The 17616-nt window shown below is 33.2% G+C and overlaps 2 protein-coding genes across 7 annotated transcripts; one reads left to right on the forward strand and one right to left on the reverse strand.

Annotated features, from left to right (window-relative positions):
- The first annotated feature begins 843 nt into the window (after nt 1–843).
- Nucleotides 844–3922, forward strand: LOC137821754 (uncharacterized). Its single transcript, XM_068626503.1, has 4 exons — nt 844–1405; nt 1482–1677; nt 2927–3105; nt 3302–3922. Exons 1-4 carry the CDS (start codon nt 897–899, stop codon nt 3888–3890), a joined length of 1473 nt encoding a protein of 490 aa, XP_068482604.1. The 5' UTR covers nt 844–896; the 3' UTR covers nt 3891–3922.
- A 3514-nt stretch (nt 3923–7436) lies between these two features.
- LOC137822809 (PHD finger-containing protein 6) lies at nt 7437–16683 on the reverse strand. Of its 6 annotated transcripts, none has more exons than XM_068627810.1 (8): nt 16397–16683; nt 16201–16249; nt 13102–13184; nt 12340–12701; nt 11040–11163; nt 8419–8652; nt 8179–8297; nt 7437–7971 (listed from the first exon to the last, which is right to left on the reverse strand). In XM_068627810.1, the coding sequence occupies exons 2-8, from the start codon at nt 16225–16227 to the stop codon at nt 7775–7777; spliced, it is 1146 nt and encodes a 381-aa protein (XP_068483911.1). In that variant the 5' UTR covers nt 16228–16249; nt 16397–16683; the 3' UTR covers nt 7437–7774. The 6 variants fall into 6 exon arrangements, 5 of the variants coding, with proteins under 5 accessions (XP_068483911.1, XP_068483912.1, XP_068483913.1 ...); XM_068627811.1 differs by having other exon boundaries at nt 8179–8303; nt 13070–13184; nt 16397–16682; XM_068627808.1 differs by having other exon boundaries at nt 7438–7971; nt 8179–8303; nt 16397–16682.
- Nucleotides 16684–17616: the final 933 nt, after the last annotated feature.

Genomic DNA, 17616 nt, shown 5'->3' on the forward strand with positions numbered 1-17616 from the left:
TCTAACATAATCGATTATGCTCACAGATAACCGATTATGTTCACAATAACACAACTCCCATAATCAATTATCAACTATTTTTAACTTGATAATTGATTATGTAGTGCGTTCTTTTCCAATAATAATCGGTTATGCATGAAACTAAGATGAAAAAAAACATAACCTTAGGCCAGAGATGAACTACCAAACTCACTATCCTACCTCTATGCTTACTGAAGACCCTCTCGAAGCACCCTATATCAATGCAACTCTGTGTGTGAAGGCTAGACAGATGTTGTGCTTGCTTAGCTTTGAAGGCTCTCTTATATACTCATGCATCACAATTATGATGCACCTACTCTCTCACCAACACACTTGTGCATTCAATTTACATTTAAATTGGTCAAAAAGATTCCTGAATCAAAGTCAAGAATCTCATGCGCAATGACTGGCCACCGTGGTGCTTGTGGTGCCCTGTTGCTCTTGATCCATGCAAAGGTGTAATGGCAGTGTACGCAACTGTGTGTAACGTGAATAAAGTAAGGGCACTATGGTCTTTCATTATATCCTACATGTCTTTCAACAAAATTCACTCTCCTTTCTCTTCATATTTAAGAGCATCGTGAATCTCCTCATGTTTTCATTCACTATAACCCTTCCCCTTTCACGTAAACAAATGGAGTGGTCTAATTCGTCTGCACTATAGTGTCACCCACTAAACCAAACACAATGTAAATGATCTAGTAAAGAAAAGTCTAAAGAAAGAAAAAATACTTAATATATAACATAAATAAAAATATATAGAGATCACATGCTTTTATTATTTTATATTTAGTGGATGTAGGGTGAGTGAATTGTTATAGAAGTGTCTAATTATCTTTCTAATCCATCGATCCCTAATTAATGTTCAATGTTCAATGAGAGGTGATTCCCATTCAAAAATGGTGGAAACATCAGCAGAGCATGAGCATGAGCATCTCCACCAACACTTGGTTCTAAAATCTGCAATATTTTCCAGACTCCTCCTTCTCGCCATGATCATCCTTTTCCGCACTCTTCTCTCACCCTACGACACATCAGCTTCCTTAAACCCTCCGTGCCTCACCACCCCCAACGCCACGCTCTCTTCCCCCCTCCAAAACGCCGTCGTCTGGGACTCCGTCTACTTCCTCCGCATCGCTCAATGCGGCTACGAGTACGAGCAAACCTTCGCTTTCCTCCCCCTCCTTCCCCTCTCTCTTTCCCTCCTCTCCTTCCTCCCCACCCTCTTCATTCTCTCCGCTTACCTCATCAACAACCTCGCCTTTGTTCTCGCTGCTCTCTACTTCTACAGACTCTCCTTAACCCTATTGAAGGACCCCCAAATTGCGTTAAGGGCTACTCTTTTGTTCTGCTTCAACCCCGCCTCTGTCTTTTATTCCTCCATGTAAATATTCTTTTCTTTTTTTCGCTCCTGTTGATGGATTTCTTGCCTCTGTGTTTGATTTCTCCTGAGATGGCAGATACTCCGAGAGTTTGTACGCTCTTATGTGTTTTGGAGGGATGTATCACTTCGTCTGCGGCGGAAACAATTTGGCCGTTCTTTTCTTCGCGCTCTCCGGTTGTGCAAGGTCTAATGGCGTGCTTAATGCTGGCTATCTCTGTTTTCAGACTATGCATCGCTCTTTTCACGCCCTGTTTCACCAAAAGCGTCTTCCTGTTGGTTCCTTCCCACCCTTTTGCATAAATCTGTTTGCTACTTATCGCTGCTTATTGGGGCCTTGAATTTTTTTATGAAAATCCAGTACAATTTGAGAGATAGAAAACATGTATTATGTATAGTTAGCAATGTAGAAGCATTGTCTCTTGATGAACTAAAATGGATTTTGTTTTCCTCTTTGTGGACGATGTCAAGAAAGGAATGAGATTCATTATGGGTATTCTATTTGTAGGTAGTAGAAAGAAATTTATCATGGTTTTGTTTTTAGTAATTTCAAGAGGTGTTTCTTAGTTTAGGTTTGCAGAATTACAATCATGTTTATGAATTTGTATACGTGTCTAGATGTGTATATGTGTATCTTAACAATACTGTATACTATATATTTTTAGAATAACTTTGTATCTCATTCATGTGTCAGATCTTTGTGTCATAGCTTACTGGACAATGAAATAGGAAGCTAAAATGAATTTATGCACTTAATTTTATAGATGCTTTCATATCTGACTTCTTGATATGCGTAAATTGATTTTAACCCATAGGAGAAATTCAATTCATTTTTCTTTTTTTATCTTCTTTTTTTCTGCAAGTGTTTACTGGGAAATTTATCCAAATAGGAATAAATTATTTGCGAGTCTGAGTGGAAAATGTCATTTGCATTCAGTCTCACATGAATGACTGTCTTTGTATTGATCAACGATGAAACTGTTTTCTGTGTCTGGGAATTCGATGCAACCATGTTAAGCACTTGCAAAATTAGGAATGTGGTTGCTGATATGTGATGGAGAAAGAGAGGTGAATTCAATCAACTTGGCTGTTAGCCTGAAGAAATATATTGTTTGTTCAATATGTGGAGAGTTTGATGGCTAATTTTACTATAAATGACCATAGATGGTTATAATATTCAGTGTGGAAGATAGGGGATGCAAAGTGGTAGGGGTGTGATATTGTATGCTACAAAACAAAACAAAAAAAATGAGGGATTTTTGTAGTAGTGGATATTTCATGTGATAGGTCATAAAGTAGAAAGTATGTGTCATGAACTAATAATTTTCTTTCCTTGCTTAATTTGTGTTCTTAACTATGTGCTTGATACAAGGTCCCTTGTTAGGAAAATGTATGTGTGAAGACAGAAGAATAGAAATAAAGATAGTAACTAACTCACAGTGTTAAGTAGTTATAACTAACTGGAATACAAATAAAGTTGTAACTAACTCAGGGCACTTGATTGATTCTTTGTCATTTTGCCAGTTGGCTTTGCAGATTATTTTTGTTGGAGCTTTACGCACTGCATGTGTTTTCGCTCCATTTTTAGCTTTCCTGGCTTATGGCTATTACAATATGTGTGTTGGTCGTTCCCATGATGATATAAGGCCCTGGTGCAAGGCAAGGATACCGTTACTTTACAGTTACATTCAAAGTAATTATTGGTACGTTCACTGTTAAGTTCCAAACGTACTGTTGATTTATTTTGCTAATCCTATGCTATTGGCTGAATAATATTCTCTATTATGTGGCTCTATGCAAACTATTATGATGTATTTTCTATGTAGTGTAGAATGTTGGAACTTAGATATTTAAATCGTCAGTTTTCCAGTTGAAGATTGTTATGTTCTGATTGTCCAGGGGTGTAGGTTTCCTGAGATATTTTCAGCTGAAACAGTTGCCTAACTTTCTTCTTGCATCTCCAATACTGTCTCTGGCACTGTGCTCAATTGTCCATTATGCCAAGTCAAGGCCTCAGACCTTTTTCTCATTGGGTTTTTTAGCTCCAATGGAAGAAAAGAGCTGTGGAGTTGTGTTTTTGTCAGGTGATCTCTCAAGGTCCAAAGAAGCTGGAAGTGTGGGGAAGTCCTCCTCTGTTAGGGTAGAAGAACACTTAAATCTTAGGAGAAGAAAGAATGTGATCAAGGGAGATGTTGCTACTGTTCCCATAGAATCCGAGTCAGCAGAAGCATGGCCAGGATACTTATCTGCATCTGTGCTCCCATTCCTGTTACACTTGGGATTCATGGCATCTACTGCTTTCTTTGTCATGCATGTACAGGTAGCTACTCGTTTCTTGTCTGCCAACCCTCCTCTTTATTGGTTTGCTGCGTATATAATGGCATATCCCACAAAATACTATAGATGGGGATACGTGATATGGGCATACTCTATAACATATATATTTCTCGGTAGTTTGTTGTTTTCAAACTTCTATCCTTTTACTTAATGAGAACAATGGAAACATGGTTCTCCTTGAAAGCTTTTGGTCTTTTATTCCATGCAATGCAACTCCCACCATCAAGCATTGCTGATAAATTTTAGACAACACTTAAGTCTTGGCCATATGAAAAACAGAAGAGAAATCAAGAATCACATAAAAAATGAAAATCTGAATTAGGATAACTTTGTTTTTCATACTTATATTAATCTTTTGGACTTGATTCTACGGTCTAATCTTTATTTTAATTTGATTAAACATGCGACTAGGTTTATATTAATAAGAGCCAACCTCTCTTTCTATGTGATTATTTTGACAACTTTGGAGGTTTAAGAAATACTTTCTTTTCCTCTCTTTCGTTTTCTTCTTTACAATCTTAAATTTTATACTTCACCACTCAGTAATGATAAAGATTAAGGAATGATCTCTAGTGTAATTGATAGTGATCCTTGAATTTTAGATGCATTAGTAGTTCTTTTTCTTCTTCTTTTTCTTTTCATAGGTTCTATTTATATGTGATTTTTAAGAATTAATTTATGTTTGATATGTTAATTTGAATTTGTGAAATTTTTTTACAATTTGTTAATTTGTTACTTTGCTAATTCCTTAATTAATGATAAAATCAATTGTGAAAGGGCCAAGATTGACTTATTTTGTTGAAATATTTCTTTTGTTTAAAAATCAAATTCCTTTTTTATGCTACAAATTTTTGAAGATCACAGTCGATCCCTTTTTCTTGTTAATCTTGAAATTTTGAATTTGTAATTGAATACTCTGAAAAAAGACTTTGGATTAATTCAACCCTTACTGGTTTTTAAAGTGTATTATTTGATTAAGTAAAACCTCGATCATTTGTTCTCATATGCTTAGCTTTCTGTTCTTATTAATGTAGTTAAAACATAAGAGTAGATTAATGTTTGAAATGACTAAAAGTTTTAGATTTTAGCTTCTTTGTGAATATTCAAGTAATCTTTGAATGATCATCGATAATAGAAAGGAATTACCTCACACCTACAAATATTCATGTAATACATTACTTTCAAAAACAATATTTTTTTTTCTTCTTGTCATAGACACCTAGATGCATATGATACAAAGCATTAGCAGACATAAAGTAAGAGACAAAATGAGGAGCTTGTCATGTGGATTATGGGATTTAACTTAGTCTTACCTTTCTTCTTACTTCTTTGTGCCTTGGCAAGTTGGCAAACATTAGACGCTAACAAATGATCTTAGGGACAAGACTTCACCTCCTCTGACGTAATATAGTTTTTACTAATGCTCAAGAAATTAACAAAATTCTCGAGGTGAAATATTGACCAGAATAATCACTGCTAGATTTTTGTAAAGAAAGCTTCAGACCCCAAATGTTGTTTTGATTAATTACTTTTACAATAAAGTGTTAAAATATGAATATGTCTTAACATCAAATCATGACATATGCAAGGCTTCGTCTGATTATGATAGACACAATTCTCATTCTAATCAGTCTTACAAAAGGGTCTCATGAAGACTTGTATAAATCAAACATCTCTTAAAGAATATGTCAATGTTGCTCCATGCCAAAAACCTTTTTAAAAATAAAAAATGTTTGTTATGCATAAACCATCGACTTTGTACGAATTTGCTTTCAACTCCAATTTGCATAAAAGACATTTGAGTTAAGCTTGATAAATTATGTCAAGTTTTAGATTAAAACGATTTAGTCTTCCCATAAGTAAAATTTTCAAATCTATTTTGATAACTAAAATCTTTAATGATAAGGATAGTCGAAACCAAAATCAAAACAAAGCATATGCAAGATCAAGCCTGCAACCGAACTCAATGGACCAAGTGTTAATACTCTAGTATTAGATGTAGACTAATACAATCTATTCAAAGAAAACACATCAGATGATGTTGTTGGATGATACACTGAGATGAACATACTAACCATGAACACAGACCAAACGATGATCAAATGAATGTGGCAGACGATGATCATGCGTTGGACGAACAAGTGTCAAAAAAGTTTTCAAACTTAATACTTTCACTTTATATGTGCTTACGATTGATTAAATATTTTATAAACTCGTTTTATTAAAGCAAAAAATATAAACTATCCATGCATCAATACACAACGTTTTAATTGAGATTTAAAATGTTTTCAAGTGAACTTCAACAAAAAAATATTGTTTGACTATATTGTCCAATATATTGAAAAATTATTTGAAACAATGACCAAAATTGATATATACTAATGAAAGATATATTGCACAAGCACAATTGTAAATACTTAGATATTCAAATTTGTATTTGAAAAGGATTTCGAAAACATAGAGCACACACGTGTACTCTTTAAAGGTTTTTTGAAATACATATTTTTCAAAAGAAATTATAATATGGAATATTTATTTGAATATATTGATATTGTCTGAATTAGTATATGGGAAGGAAATATATTGTTAATTCTAAGATATTAAGAGAACATTGTTCAGTGATATTGAAAATATTAATATCATAGTAATTACAAAATTTTATAAATATGATTTTAGAAACAATTAAGATGCACAGGAGAGCATGTGCAGGTTTCCTTATTGAGCGTCCTACGAGTAGAATCAAGTAACTGCATAGCATAATTCATTAGAAGTCATTAATGACATCCAAAGCTACCGCAAATAATGAATGGTTGCATATTGATGTTGCTCAAATTTTTGTGCCATAAGAAGTCTCTTAAAGAACATTGTTTATGTTCATTAGCAAACTAGGAGAAAGTGTTTATCTTTGTAATCATTGAAAGATACATTCCCTCCAAGTGAGAAAAGTTTGTGAGATGTTGGTTATTATCTAGATAATTTACTTATCTTATATAGGAGTGTTTGTTTCACAAAAAAAATACTAATTTTAACGAGTGGTTAAATTCAAATAGTACTTATTTTAGTCATGAGTGGTTGTTTTCAAATAATACTTTTTTTTAGTTAAAAGTAACTAGTTTAAAAGAATACTCATTTTATCCTAGAATGATTCATTTAAAGAATACTCATTTTAGCCATGAGTGACTACTTTCAAATAATATTTATTTTAGTCAGAGTAGCTAGGTTTAAAAGATACTCATTTTAACAAAGAGTTGTTAAGTTCAAAATATTAGTTAAAAGTGACTATATTCCCAAATAATAATTAAGGGATTCACTAGGAGTATTATTTGTAATCTTTCAAACATTGTCTTTCTAATTTTAAACTATTTGTAGTTTTTCCAAACATTGTCTAAACAACATTTTTACCCTCTATAAATCGGTACAACAACATTTTTACCTTAGACAAAATTTGACAAAAAACTTAAAAGGAATTAAATCTACACTTTCAACTTTCAAAGACGGTAAGAGACAAATAAACATATTTTTCCTATATTTTCTTCTTTTGCCTGCATTATAACAATCACAAAATAAAGCAGATTCATCCATTATTGCAAATTTTGTCTCTTTATGATGCAAACAAACACCAATAACCAAATGGCTAAATAGATTACTGCATAATTAGACTGGAGTAATGCCCTCTTTAATGGATTGATGCCAATATTCTTAGGTGGTATAAGTTTTCTCATTAGGTAAAATATCTTACGAAATTTTGTTGAATGATCCAAAATTTGTCTCAGGATATCATTGACAAACTTCTAATATTAACCATTTAGTTTGTTCTTATGCAGTGTAACTATGAAGACTTGAAAGCTTGTCTGCTTCTGAACTTGGTTACCTTAAGATAGTTGATGACCTTAGTTGTTTTACTAAGATTATATATTGTATTGATGTATAATTCACTTCAAGGTACATGCAATAGAAAGCATGTGGTTAGCAACAATTTTTCATGAAAACATTTAGTTAAATGCTTCAAAACCTAGTGGAATATGCAGACTGTTATTATACTCCATCAGAGGCACTCTTGGGTTTATGTTTCTGAAAGTGATCAACTTTTCCCTCCACATCTTTTCCTCCAATCATATCAATTTCCATATCAACTGGCTCCATGGCAGGTACTCTTTGAATAGCTTTATCAATTTTAAATTGACGAAAGACTCCCCATAGGAAATGTCCACCCTTTACTTCAGCAATAACACCTGTACGAACTAGTTAATCTCAACAAATGTTGATTGAAACCCTAAACCCTAAACAAATTCAAGAAAACACAATTTTAAAAAGAAAAATTTAATATTTTGAACCTGCTCTCTCCTCTCTGAATTTTGATGTGAAATATTAATGAATGGAAAGGAATTGTAGATCAGGAAAGAGCAGAGCTAATGAATGAAGCAGTTTAGTTTACGTACCCCTTGAGTCTATGTCAAGTTGATTTGAGGTAAATACTAGCAACTCCACTCCATCAATAAAACTTCTTAGCATTGCTTTCTCGTCATTCATAAACTTCAATATGTCATTCAGGTCCTTTCTGAACCTACATTCAATTGAGAACATGTAGGATGAGTAGCTTAAACCACAATTTTCCGCATGGCACACACCAAAAAGAAAAAGGAAAATGAAAAAGATCAAGAAAATAAGTAAGAAATGACCTATCAGTACATTCTGATGGAAAGAAGTACAATGCAATATCCTGAAGTTTAGGTGACTCATCTGGGAATATGTTAGTCAAGACATTCAATGCAGGAAATGCCTCCAGGTGCAGGACTGATGGCATTTCTCTTGAAAATTTATATGCTTTCTTGTTAACAATGCATGGTGGTTGGGCCTCAAACCCATCATAAAGTATCCAAGATGAAGCTGTTTGAAGAATTTGGATCTGACCCCTACAAAAAGGTCAACAGCATGTAAATTTTAGATGAGTAAAACTCTAACCTTCACCTAATTAAATGTTTGCTTTTGCAAGTATCATATTCTTGCAATAAAGTCCTCAATTAATGGACACTTGTATATGGTACCATAGCAACCTTTGTTCTCATATAATGCCAAGAGACCATAATTAGAATTGCTTTTGTTTTGAAAATAAATAAGAATCTAGCCTATCTTCTACTAACAGAAGTGTTTTTGGGCAGCCAGAAAGTTTGAATTTAATAACAAACTCAGTTTTAAAAAAGGAAAATAATAATAATAAAATGTTCAACAATTTAGCAGCAGTCATGAGAAAAGTGATCCAACAAGTCCACACCACGGAGTGTAGAAGGGATTTTGTTAGTATATGTCTCGACAAGTATCATCACCACCATACAAGAACCATGCTCTTAATGCAGTAACAAGTTGATAAGCATTAACAATTACAATAAAAATGCCTTGTCATATTAAGTGAGGTTGTCTACTACTTGAATCACACATCTTTGGACTTACTTAGAAACAAAATTTTTAAGAATATTATTCATCATGAAATTCTATGCTATAATATTCCATTTTTTAAAATCAAAGATATGGTTGGAATAAGCCTATGATACATTGGAATACACCTTAGTAAGGTGCAGTTTTTACTTTAATTATATTATAATTTGGCTACTCTAACCCGGCTAATCATAAAAGGTCATGGCTTAAGCCATATAGAGATAAGGCTTCAATACAACTTGATCTATTTTCTATATTTTTAAATTTAACTTTCTAATATTTCGAATTAAAAAAATCAAATTCATATAAGATACCGAATATGCTATCTCCTTTGTTGCTATATTTAGCGTATTCCTTGTAAGCAAAAACACATAAAATAAACTAGCCTTCTTTACTCCATTCTTGCTCTCCCTATTCCCCCATTTCCTTCCTTGGCTTTAAATTTGCTAGAAATCTATATATTTATACCTATATATAATTTTTATTAATGTTGAAGATCCCACATCGACTAGAGATTAGAGTCTTTCATTGTATATAAGTGGGTGCAAACCTCACTTCATTGAGTCGGTTTTATGGAGTTGAGTTGGACTTAAAGTCCATTTTGTAATATGGTATTAGAGCCATTTTCAAACCTATCATTGTATATCACTTATCACGACTTCATAGGAAGTAACCTTTTTTGCACATGTCTACAACTTTAAAATACCTTAATTGATTAAATAAATTTAAAATTAAATTCTCCATAAATTAAAATTAACTTATGCACAAGCTAAAATGTAGAAGTTTTCTCATATAACTTTGCTAAATTCTTATTTTTAATTTGTGCATAAGTTATATGGAAAAAACTTATCTAATTTTTTCTTCCTATTTTTCTCTTCTAGAAATTTTTATAGAAAAGTTATTCCGAAGAGACCCTAGACACATTAAACCTAATTCTACACTTCCCCATAGTTTATTTGAGATTTCATAGAGGTTCGAATGTTTTACAAATTGTAATAGAATGTCATTATAGTTTAGAGGGAGGAATTTAAAAATATTTGAACTCTACGGACTTAATCACAAACTTTACAAGATCAAAACCATTTATTTCCACAAAAATATGCATACAAATCTTGCAATTGTGATTGCTTGTAATTATACCCTAACGTGGCCGAATTGGTACATGGAATGGGTTATTTACCACATTAAAGGGACGGAACAAAACTTAGTTTTCCGAACATAGATATTCAAAATAAGAGAAAAAGTCACAACACAAAAGTATATAGCTTTTATATCCACCCATGTACACAGTCATTCCTGAATTTTAATTGATACAATGTATGAGAGGAAGAGAAGAGAATATAAAAAGATATATCTAGGAACTAAGTACAGCACAAAACACACATCACCTTTACAATAAATTGTATTTAAGACTATTTATTTTAACACTCCCCAGTCAAGCCAGAGCATACAAATTATATGTGTAGAGCTTGGAACAAATAAATTCAACCTGAGATCCTCTCAACGATTTTATTAACACATTTACAAGTTCATCATTTGATCCGACAAACTCAATGCAAATTTCCTTGGACAACAACTTTAATAAAAAAGATAATTGATTTCTATGTGTTTAATCCTCTCACAGAATACTGGATTGGAAGCAATGTGGAGAGCAACTTGGTTATCAATCTCACCAAAACCTAATTCTTGGAAGATCCGCTAGTTCCAATCTCATTATAACCACCAATTGGAATTTAATGTAAAAGCTAAAGGGAGATCCGCTAGTTTCAATCTCATTATAACGACCAATTGGAATTTAATGTGCAAGAGAGATGCAAGGTAAAAGAGTTAGCAATGACAAGTTTAAGGCCAAAAAAGAGCTACATACCTCCAAGCATGAATTGAGGAGGGTAAAAATTTACGATAAAGGTTCAAGTTTTTCTGAATACTCTGAGGGTCATTTTTTTCCATATTAGACCTGTTACACTCAGCATCGTCGCTATGTTCACCACCTGAGGAAAGGAAAGGGAATAAGATAAGATATGATAGCTTTAGAACCCCACGGGATGCAAGTGACTAATATCGTCATACATCATACATATACTATATAATTTTAGACTTAAACACGAGGAAAGTCCAATTAAAAAAAAAAACTAGTTCATTAGATGGAATAACCTCAAGACTCAAGTACCACATCAAATAGTTTATCCTACTCAATATAGGACTCCTAATACATACATAATACAACCCTTACATTTGCATTTAACAACAGTTAAAAAAGCATCAAACGTAACACAGAAGTAAATCATAACAAGAAAAGTATCCTTCCTGAACCATCAATAGCGAAAGACTTTTTTGCTGATAAATCTTCAAAAGGGCTCTCTTTTGTAGGCTTTTATTTCTGAGCATCATGAGCCTGTACATTTTTATCAGCTATTACCACCAAAAGGTTGCTGATTTTCTTCTATACACTCTTGTGTTGATCCTACTAGAACCAGTCTCACTAAAAGAAATCACAAACTTATCTCCTGGTAAACTTGAAAAGCCGAAGATTTAAAACATTTTTTTTCTAAACCAGTCATACTGTGGTTGTATATCTCTGATAGTTCAAACTCTTATACAGTCAGTATCAGTAAATGGAAATTATATTTAGACTCGGGATCTATTCGGAGAAATTTCTCCAAAAGCATTCATATGAGAGAAAAATAAGAAAAAACAAAATGAGTTTCTCAATAAGCTAAAATTAGCTTACGTACAACTTAAAAATAAGAATTTAGAAAAGTTATGAAAAGCTTTTACAAATTAGCCTATTAATGATCTAATTTTAGCTTATGAAAAAACTCATTTCTTTTTTCTTCTTATTTTTCTCTCCAAAAAGTGTTATTGGAAAAACTTATCCAAAAGACTCTTAATACATGATAACTTATTTTAAAACAATTCAGAGAGTTAGTAACTTAAAGATTATATATCTTTAACTATACACACACAAATGAAATGAATCCAAGCAGAGAGTGTAAGAAACTCTGACTAGACAGGAATAAGCAAGCTCAAGTGCACATTTTATTTCCATCAAATCGGATTAAAACCAAGGCAAATTCAGCACACTTAAAATTTTGTGCTTTCAAGAACATGCACCATAAACATTAAGAAGAATAGACGTGAAAGCAAAGATGAACAGAAATTCCCACCTTTAAATAATGAGCAAGAAGCATGTTGGTTAGTCATTGGCTTCTTGCGTACTTCATCATTTCTTGGAAGCTTTCCAAGTACTTTAGGAGGTAATATGGGAAGATTTGCTTTTGGAGACAGGGAGGGAATCTTGGGAATAACATTTTTTGACACAGCCGAAGCCTTCCCAGAAGAAAGTCTAATGACTTCATCCAAGTCAAGGTACTTCACTTTTCCTCCTCTGACAGATGGTTTCCTTTTAGAAGCCCACGAACCAACAACCTGATTCACTTTACGTTGTGAAGTTGAATCATGCTTGGATTGGCAAGTCTCACAGAGCCAGTCTTCAGGAATTATTGTGGTATTAATTTGAATGCAATAACTGAAATGGGATGGATATAGCATTGATTAACAAACAAGGTTTTATGCTGCACTTATACTACTGTAAATGCATATATAAAAAAACATAGGTCAAGCCAAAGCCAGTGATTTGTCAGGTCATACGAAAATGTGTAAAATTATACGCAAATTAAGTTGTAAATTTGCACTTTTTTAGTCTTTCTCTAATCTTTCTAATAATGCAAATATTTACAGTTTTTATGTTCTAAACCTTCCTGGCAAAAGAATGCAAATTCAAATAGATAAGATAGATATACCACTTGCCTGATTTTTTTCTCATTAATGAGTTTTCTTAATAAGACGAGAAAGTAATTATGCCACAAAAATTAAAAGTCAGAAAAAAAAAAGTACAAGAAAGAGAATGGCCAATTGGAGATCATTACGCATGTCGAATCACGCTGCATTTAGAGCAAGTAACAACTTTTTCTACGAAACCACGAGCACCACATATATCACATCGTTCAAGCTGCAAGGAATAATGAACACATAAATATCTATTTGATTAAGTCCAAGTAAAGTCTCACTCCCTAAGTATAAGGGAAATGAGGAGATATATTAAAATGGAAAAGCTAATCTGGTGAACTCTTATTTAAGTAGACATTCTATTTGAAGACGCTGAGGAAACTAGATACCCAAGAAAGTACGAAGCAAATTGTAATTCAAAAGTCAAGTGGGAGAGCTAAAAATCAATGGTTAAGAAAGGTTAACATATGCAGATTACAGAATCACTACCGGTTAGGAACCAAGAATTGAAAAGAGAAAGCAACAAAAAAAATTATTGAATAAAATGAAGAAAAAAATTCAAAAGTTTCCCTCATAAAGGATTTCTCCATTCACAAAGAGCTAATGCTTAATGTACAAAATGAACATCATTCCTCTATCCTTTCTTCTTCCCTAATTTATATCTTATTGACACCTTAAGTAACTAATTTACTCATTAATATTCTAACTATCTTGACTAACTTCTTCATACACCCTAACAATACAATACAACCTTCCTAAAATTGAACCTTGTCCTCAAGGCTGGAATTGTGGAAGCTAGATCCCAAGCTCATCTTGATCACCATGATCTTCATCTGCCCACCTACAAGCATTGCAATGGTTTCTTGCCATAGGAATGAGAACCAACAGTCACAACATGCAAACACAGGTTTGGCGGCTTTGGTGGTGGTCAGGACGAAACTAGACTCTGTATAACATGAAGCACTATTACTGCCACTGAGCCTTCCTTTTTCTCTGACCCCATTGCTGAGTTGTCATCCATAGTCGCATAAAAGTTTAATGCCAAAGGCTCATCCAACACGTTAAAATTCCAAGATTCCAATACCATTGATGTTCCAACCACCTTCATGATTGAATCTGGGCTCAACAAAGAATTTTTATTATGGAAATATGAATTTTAAAAACAGTTATGCATGATTGCATCTCCACCTCCAACTTCTTTTTTGTTTAACTCTACAATTGGATTATCAAGAAATTAATCTTTACAGCCCACAACCTCACTCTATTGATGCATCAACTTCTTCCTCCATCATGATCTTTGCTTCTCTTGCTAATTTCACATCATTTTTGGTTTCTTCTCCACTACAAAGAATGTAAGTTTCTATTATTGAACCTTCTTTGCTTCTACTTTCTGATTTCAAGAATTGCAATAGATTACCATACCATCACACTTAAAACTGTTACTCTTTGACTCAGCTTCCCCTTCTATGCTTCTACCAAAGGCGGGTAGTTCCACCTTTTTTGTCTAAGAACCGGCCTCCACTTCAATGCATTTTGACCCACTTTCCTCCATTGCTATTTTAGTCTTACTCAGTCAGACGTGGATCACCCTCTTCATTCAATATTTTGTGCAGCATGTGTTTCAGCTCTAAAATGTTGGCCCTCTCTTTCAAGAAGACTGAGGAAGTCTCCATTTCTTTGCTACAGGCCTCCATCTCAGTTTGCTCTTCTTGCTTAATGGCAGTCAATCTTTCAAAGATGTGGCTATCATAGCTATCTTTGAATCATTTTATAAAAGCTGTGAAAAATGATTCCCAATCTGAATTCTTGGTTATATTTGGCACCAATAATAGAAACAAAGCTTGTCATGCCCTCCATGCTCATGAATGCATACTGTAGCTTTTGCAATGAATGAATTTTTTGCACATCAGAATTTTTCAGCCCTAGCAATCCAACCAATGGGATCTGCCCCCAAAATCTACACAATGAACATTCTTCTTCCCCTATTTACATCTTACACCTCAAGTAACTAACAAACTCATTAATATTCCAACTATCTTAACTAACTTCTCCTTATACCCTAATAAACCAGTGAAGTTCGTAATTGATAACCTAGCAACCTTACGCAACGTCAAAACTAGTCTTCCATGGGTAAGCCATGGTAATAAGCACTCGCAAAACCGTCCCCTTGAAAACTAGTTGTTAAGGGGAGAGAATCAATTAAACATTTAAGTACTTCATCCAGCATCCCAAACTACTCAAGCTGACACTTTATGCCACTCCATTTAGCCTTTCTAGTCAGCCCCACCATAGAGAGCCCTTTTTGATAAACCAAAAGCTAGTTTTGATACCAACTGATAGGCTGTAGAAGAACCCTCTCTTAAAAGATAAGAAGAGATAATCAAATTCTTAAAATCATGAGCACATCAAACTACTCTACGGGAGACTTAACCCAAATCCCATATTACCACCCTACCTAAGTTTGTGTGTACTTGGGCAACCCCCCTTAAAAAGCTAGTTTAGAGGGGGAGAACCAAGTAAAAATACTTCATCAAGCTTCCCATAATACTCGATGTTAGACTTAGAATCCCTATAATACCCAAGTCCTTATCGTACCACCACCCCTAAAGCAGATTGTTCTTTCATGCACCAACAATAAACTTTGATACCAATGATACGCATCCAAAAACTCGTGGAACCTACCTTAGAAGTTAGTTGTCAAGGGGGAGAAAGAGAATCAAACACTCATACTCCACCAATCATCCCACCACACTACTCAATGTGGAATTTAAACACTCCATAATACTCAATCCTTATCACACTGCCACTTTGTAAGGGAAAAAGATTGAGTTTGAAGAAATTGCTAGTGCATTCTAGAATTCAGCAAGTTTCATATATTACAACCTTGGTGCATATATGACTCGTACTAACAAACATGGTAATTAATTAAAGCTAATGTGTGCCCAAACGAAGGAGGAATTTAATAAGTTATTTACTCTAATAGTCATGGCTGAAATTAACACTTGCCAACTATACCACAAAGTCTGCTTTGGAGCATAACGTGAAAGCTTCTTAGTGTTTCAAGGAAGTATCATTCAAAAATCAATGTAGTAAGTAACAAGTGATATAAAATTTTGACTCTTAAATTACACAACCCAGCACAATGCTCTAATAAAGAATCAAACTCCACCAGAAAACCATACAATAAAAAATTATAAACAACCACACAATAAGCTAGTGGACTTTGTTTTTTTGCTTACCTTGATATTTTGCTTGGGTGGCTGCATTGTGTTGCGGGGGTACTATACTCTTTGTTCAAAGGAAGAAAAAGCGACAGAAAAGGGTTAGTCCTAAAAAACTGCAATGTTTAGCTCTTTGGCAAAAACTGAAAGCATGCAATGTAGTATCAGTATGAAGTATAAGTATGCACAAATAAAAAAAATTGTTCATGCAGACCTAGTTCGACTCCATGGTGATGAACTGGGTGAAATACAAATACTTAACCAAAAAATACGAAAAAGGGGTTTGAGTTTGAGTGAGGAAAAAGCTCTTTCTTTCTTCTCCTCTTCTTCACTTCTACAATGGTTGGCTGAATGAAAGAAAAAGACTTTTAGCTTTTCCTTGGCTCCATTCTCTGCTAAGCTCTGTGAATGCGTGAAACTTCCTCAACAAGTTTCATTACCTCTTTTGGGTTGAGAAGATTGGTAGAGAGAGAGAAATGTGAAAAGTGAAAATGAAAAGAAAAACACTGAAACCGCAATTTGTTCAGGTCAAAGAATAGTCAAAGCATAAGGACAAAACATGGACACCCATTTGGAATCATTTTCATTAAGTGAACTTTTATTTTAAAAATTATTTGGCTGATAAAAGTGAGCTTAAAAGAGCAAATTGGGGAAAGCCAAATCCAAAAAAGAGCGAATGGAAGATGCTGCATTTAAGTGATTGTTTAGCTTATGCATCAAACATTGTTTGTTCATCTCTTTATTCTTAAAGATTCTTAATGTAGTTTGATTTATGTAAAAGGGTTGGGATACCCTTTTTGTATTCCTCTTAATTTAATTTTATTCTTTACTTATCAAAAAAAAAAAAATGCAATTTTACATCTCTCAGTTATGCTGATACCTCAAATACAAAAAAAAATATGAAAAAATTAAATCAAAACTCATATATTAACAAAAACGATACATATAGAATATACCTAATTTTAATATCAGACTAAATGATATTATACCAATGAAAATTCATTACGTGCTCCTTCGTTTGGCATCGGATTTTTCTTTTAACAATGTGGTAAATTTTCACACCTTAATTATTGAAATGAAAAAAAGTTTAAAAAATTATTAAAATAAATAATTCATTTTAGACATAACATGTGAAGTTGTCTTGAAGTCGCCTCAATGTTAAATTAACATGAATGTACTTTACTCAGATTTTAATTGAAGTCAAAGACGTGTTTCTTCCATACAATTTACTCATTTTATTAATTTTTTAAGAGTTTATCTATCTCATTAATTAACGTGTGGAATTGCATTTTATTAGTAAAAGATATGTTATAATTTTAAAAATAAAATATTTTAAGAAAATAAAATGCTTTTGGTTTTTATTTTTTTAACTTTAAGACTTTATTGTTGATAATTTTAAATGGATGAATTCAATATTTTTTTTTAAAATATGAT

Source organism: Phaseolus vulgaris, chromosome 9 (assembly GCF_000499845.2).
Source record: "Phaseolus vulgaris cultivar G19833 chromosome 9, P. vulgaris v2.0, whole genome shotgun sequence".
Taxonomy (NCBI): Eukaryota; Viridiplantae; Streptophyta; class Magnoliopsida; order Fabales; family Fabaceae; genus Phaseolus; species Phaseolus vulgaris.

Coding starts and splice junctions, on each gene's coding strand:
- LOC137821754 (XM_068626503.1), top strand. CDS start 897: ATGAGAGGTGATTCCCATTCAAAAATGGTGGAAACATCAGCAGAGCAT. Junction 1,678..2,926: donor TTCACCAAAAGCGTCTTCCT/GTTGGTTCCTTC, acceptor TCATTTTGCCAG/TTGGCTTTGCAGATTATTTT. Junction 3,106..3,301: donor TACATTCAAAGTAATTATTG/GTACGTTCACTG, acceptor CTGATTGTCCAG/GGGTGTAGGTTTCCTGAGAT.
- LOC137822809 (XM_068627808.1), bottom strand. CDS start 16,227: ATGCAGCCACCCAAGCAAAATATCAAG. Junction 12,702..13,101: donor TGCAGCGTGATTCGACATGC/GTAATGATCTCC, acceptor ATCCCATTTCAG/TTATTGCATTCAAATTAATA. Junction 7,972..8,178: donor ACTTGACATAGACTCAAGGG/GTACGTAAACTA, acceptor TAGTTCGTACAG/GTGTTATTGCTGAAGTAAAG.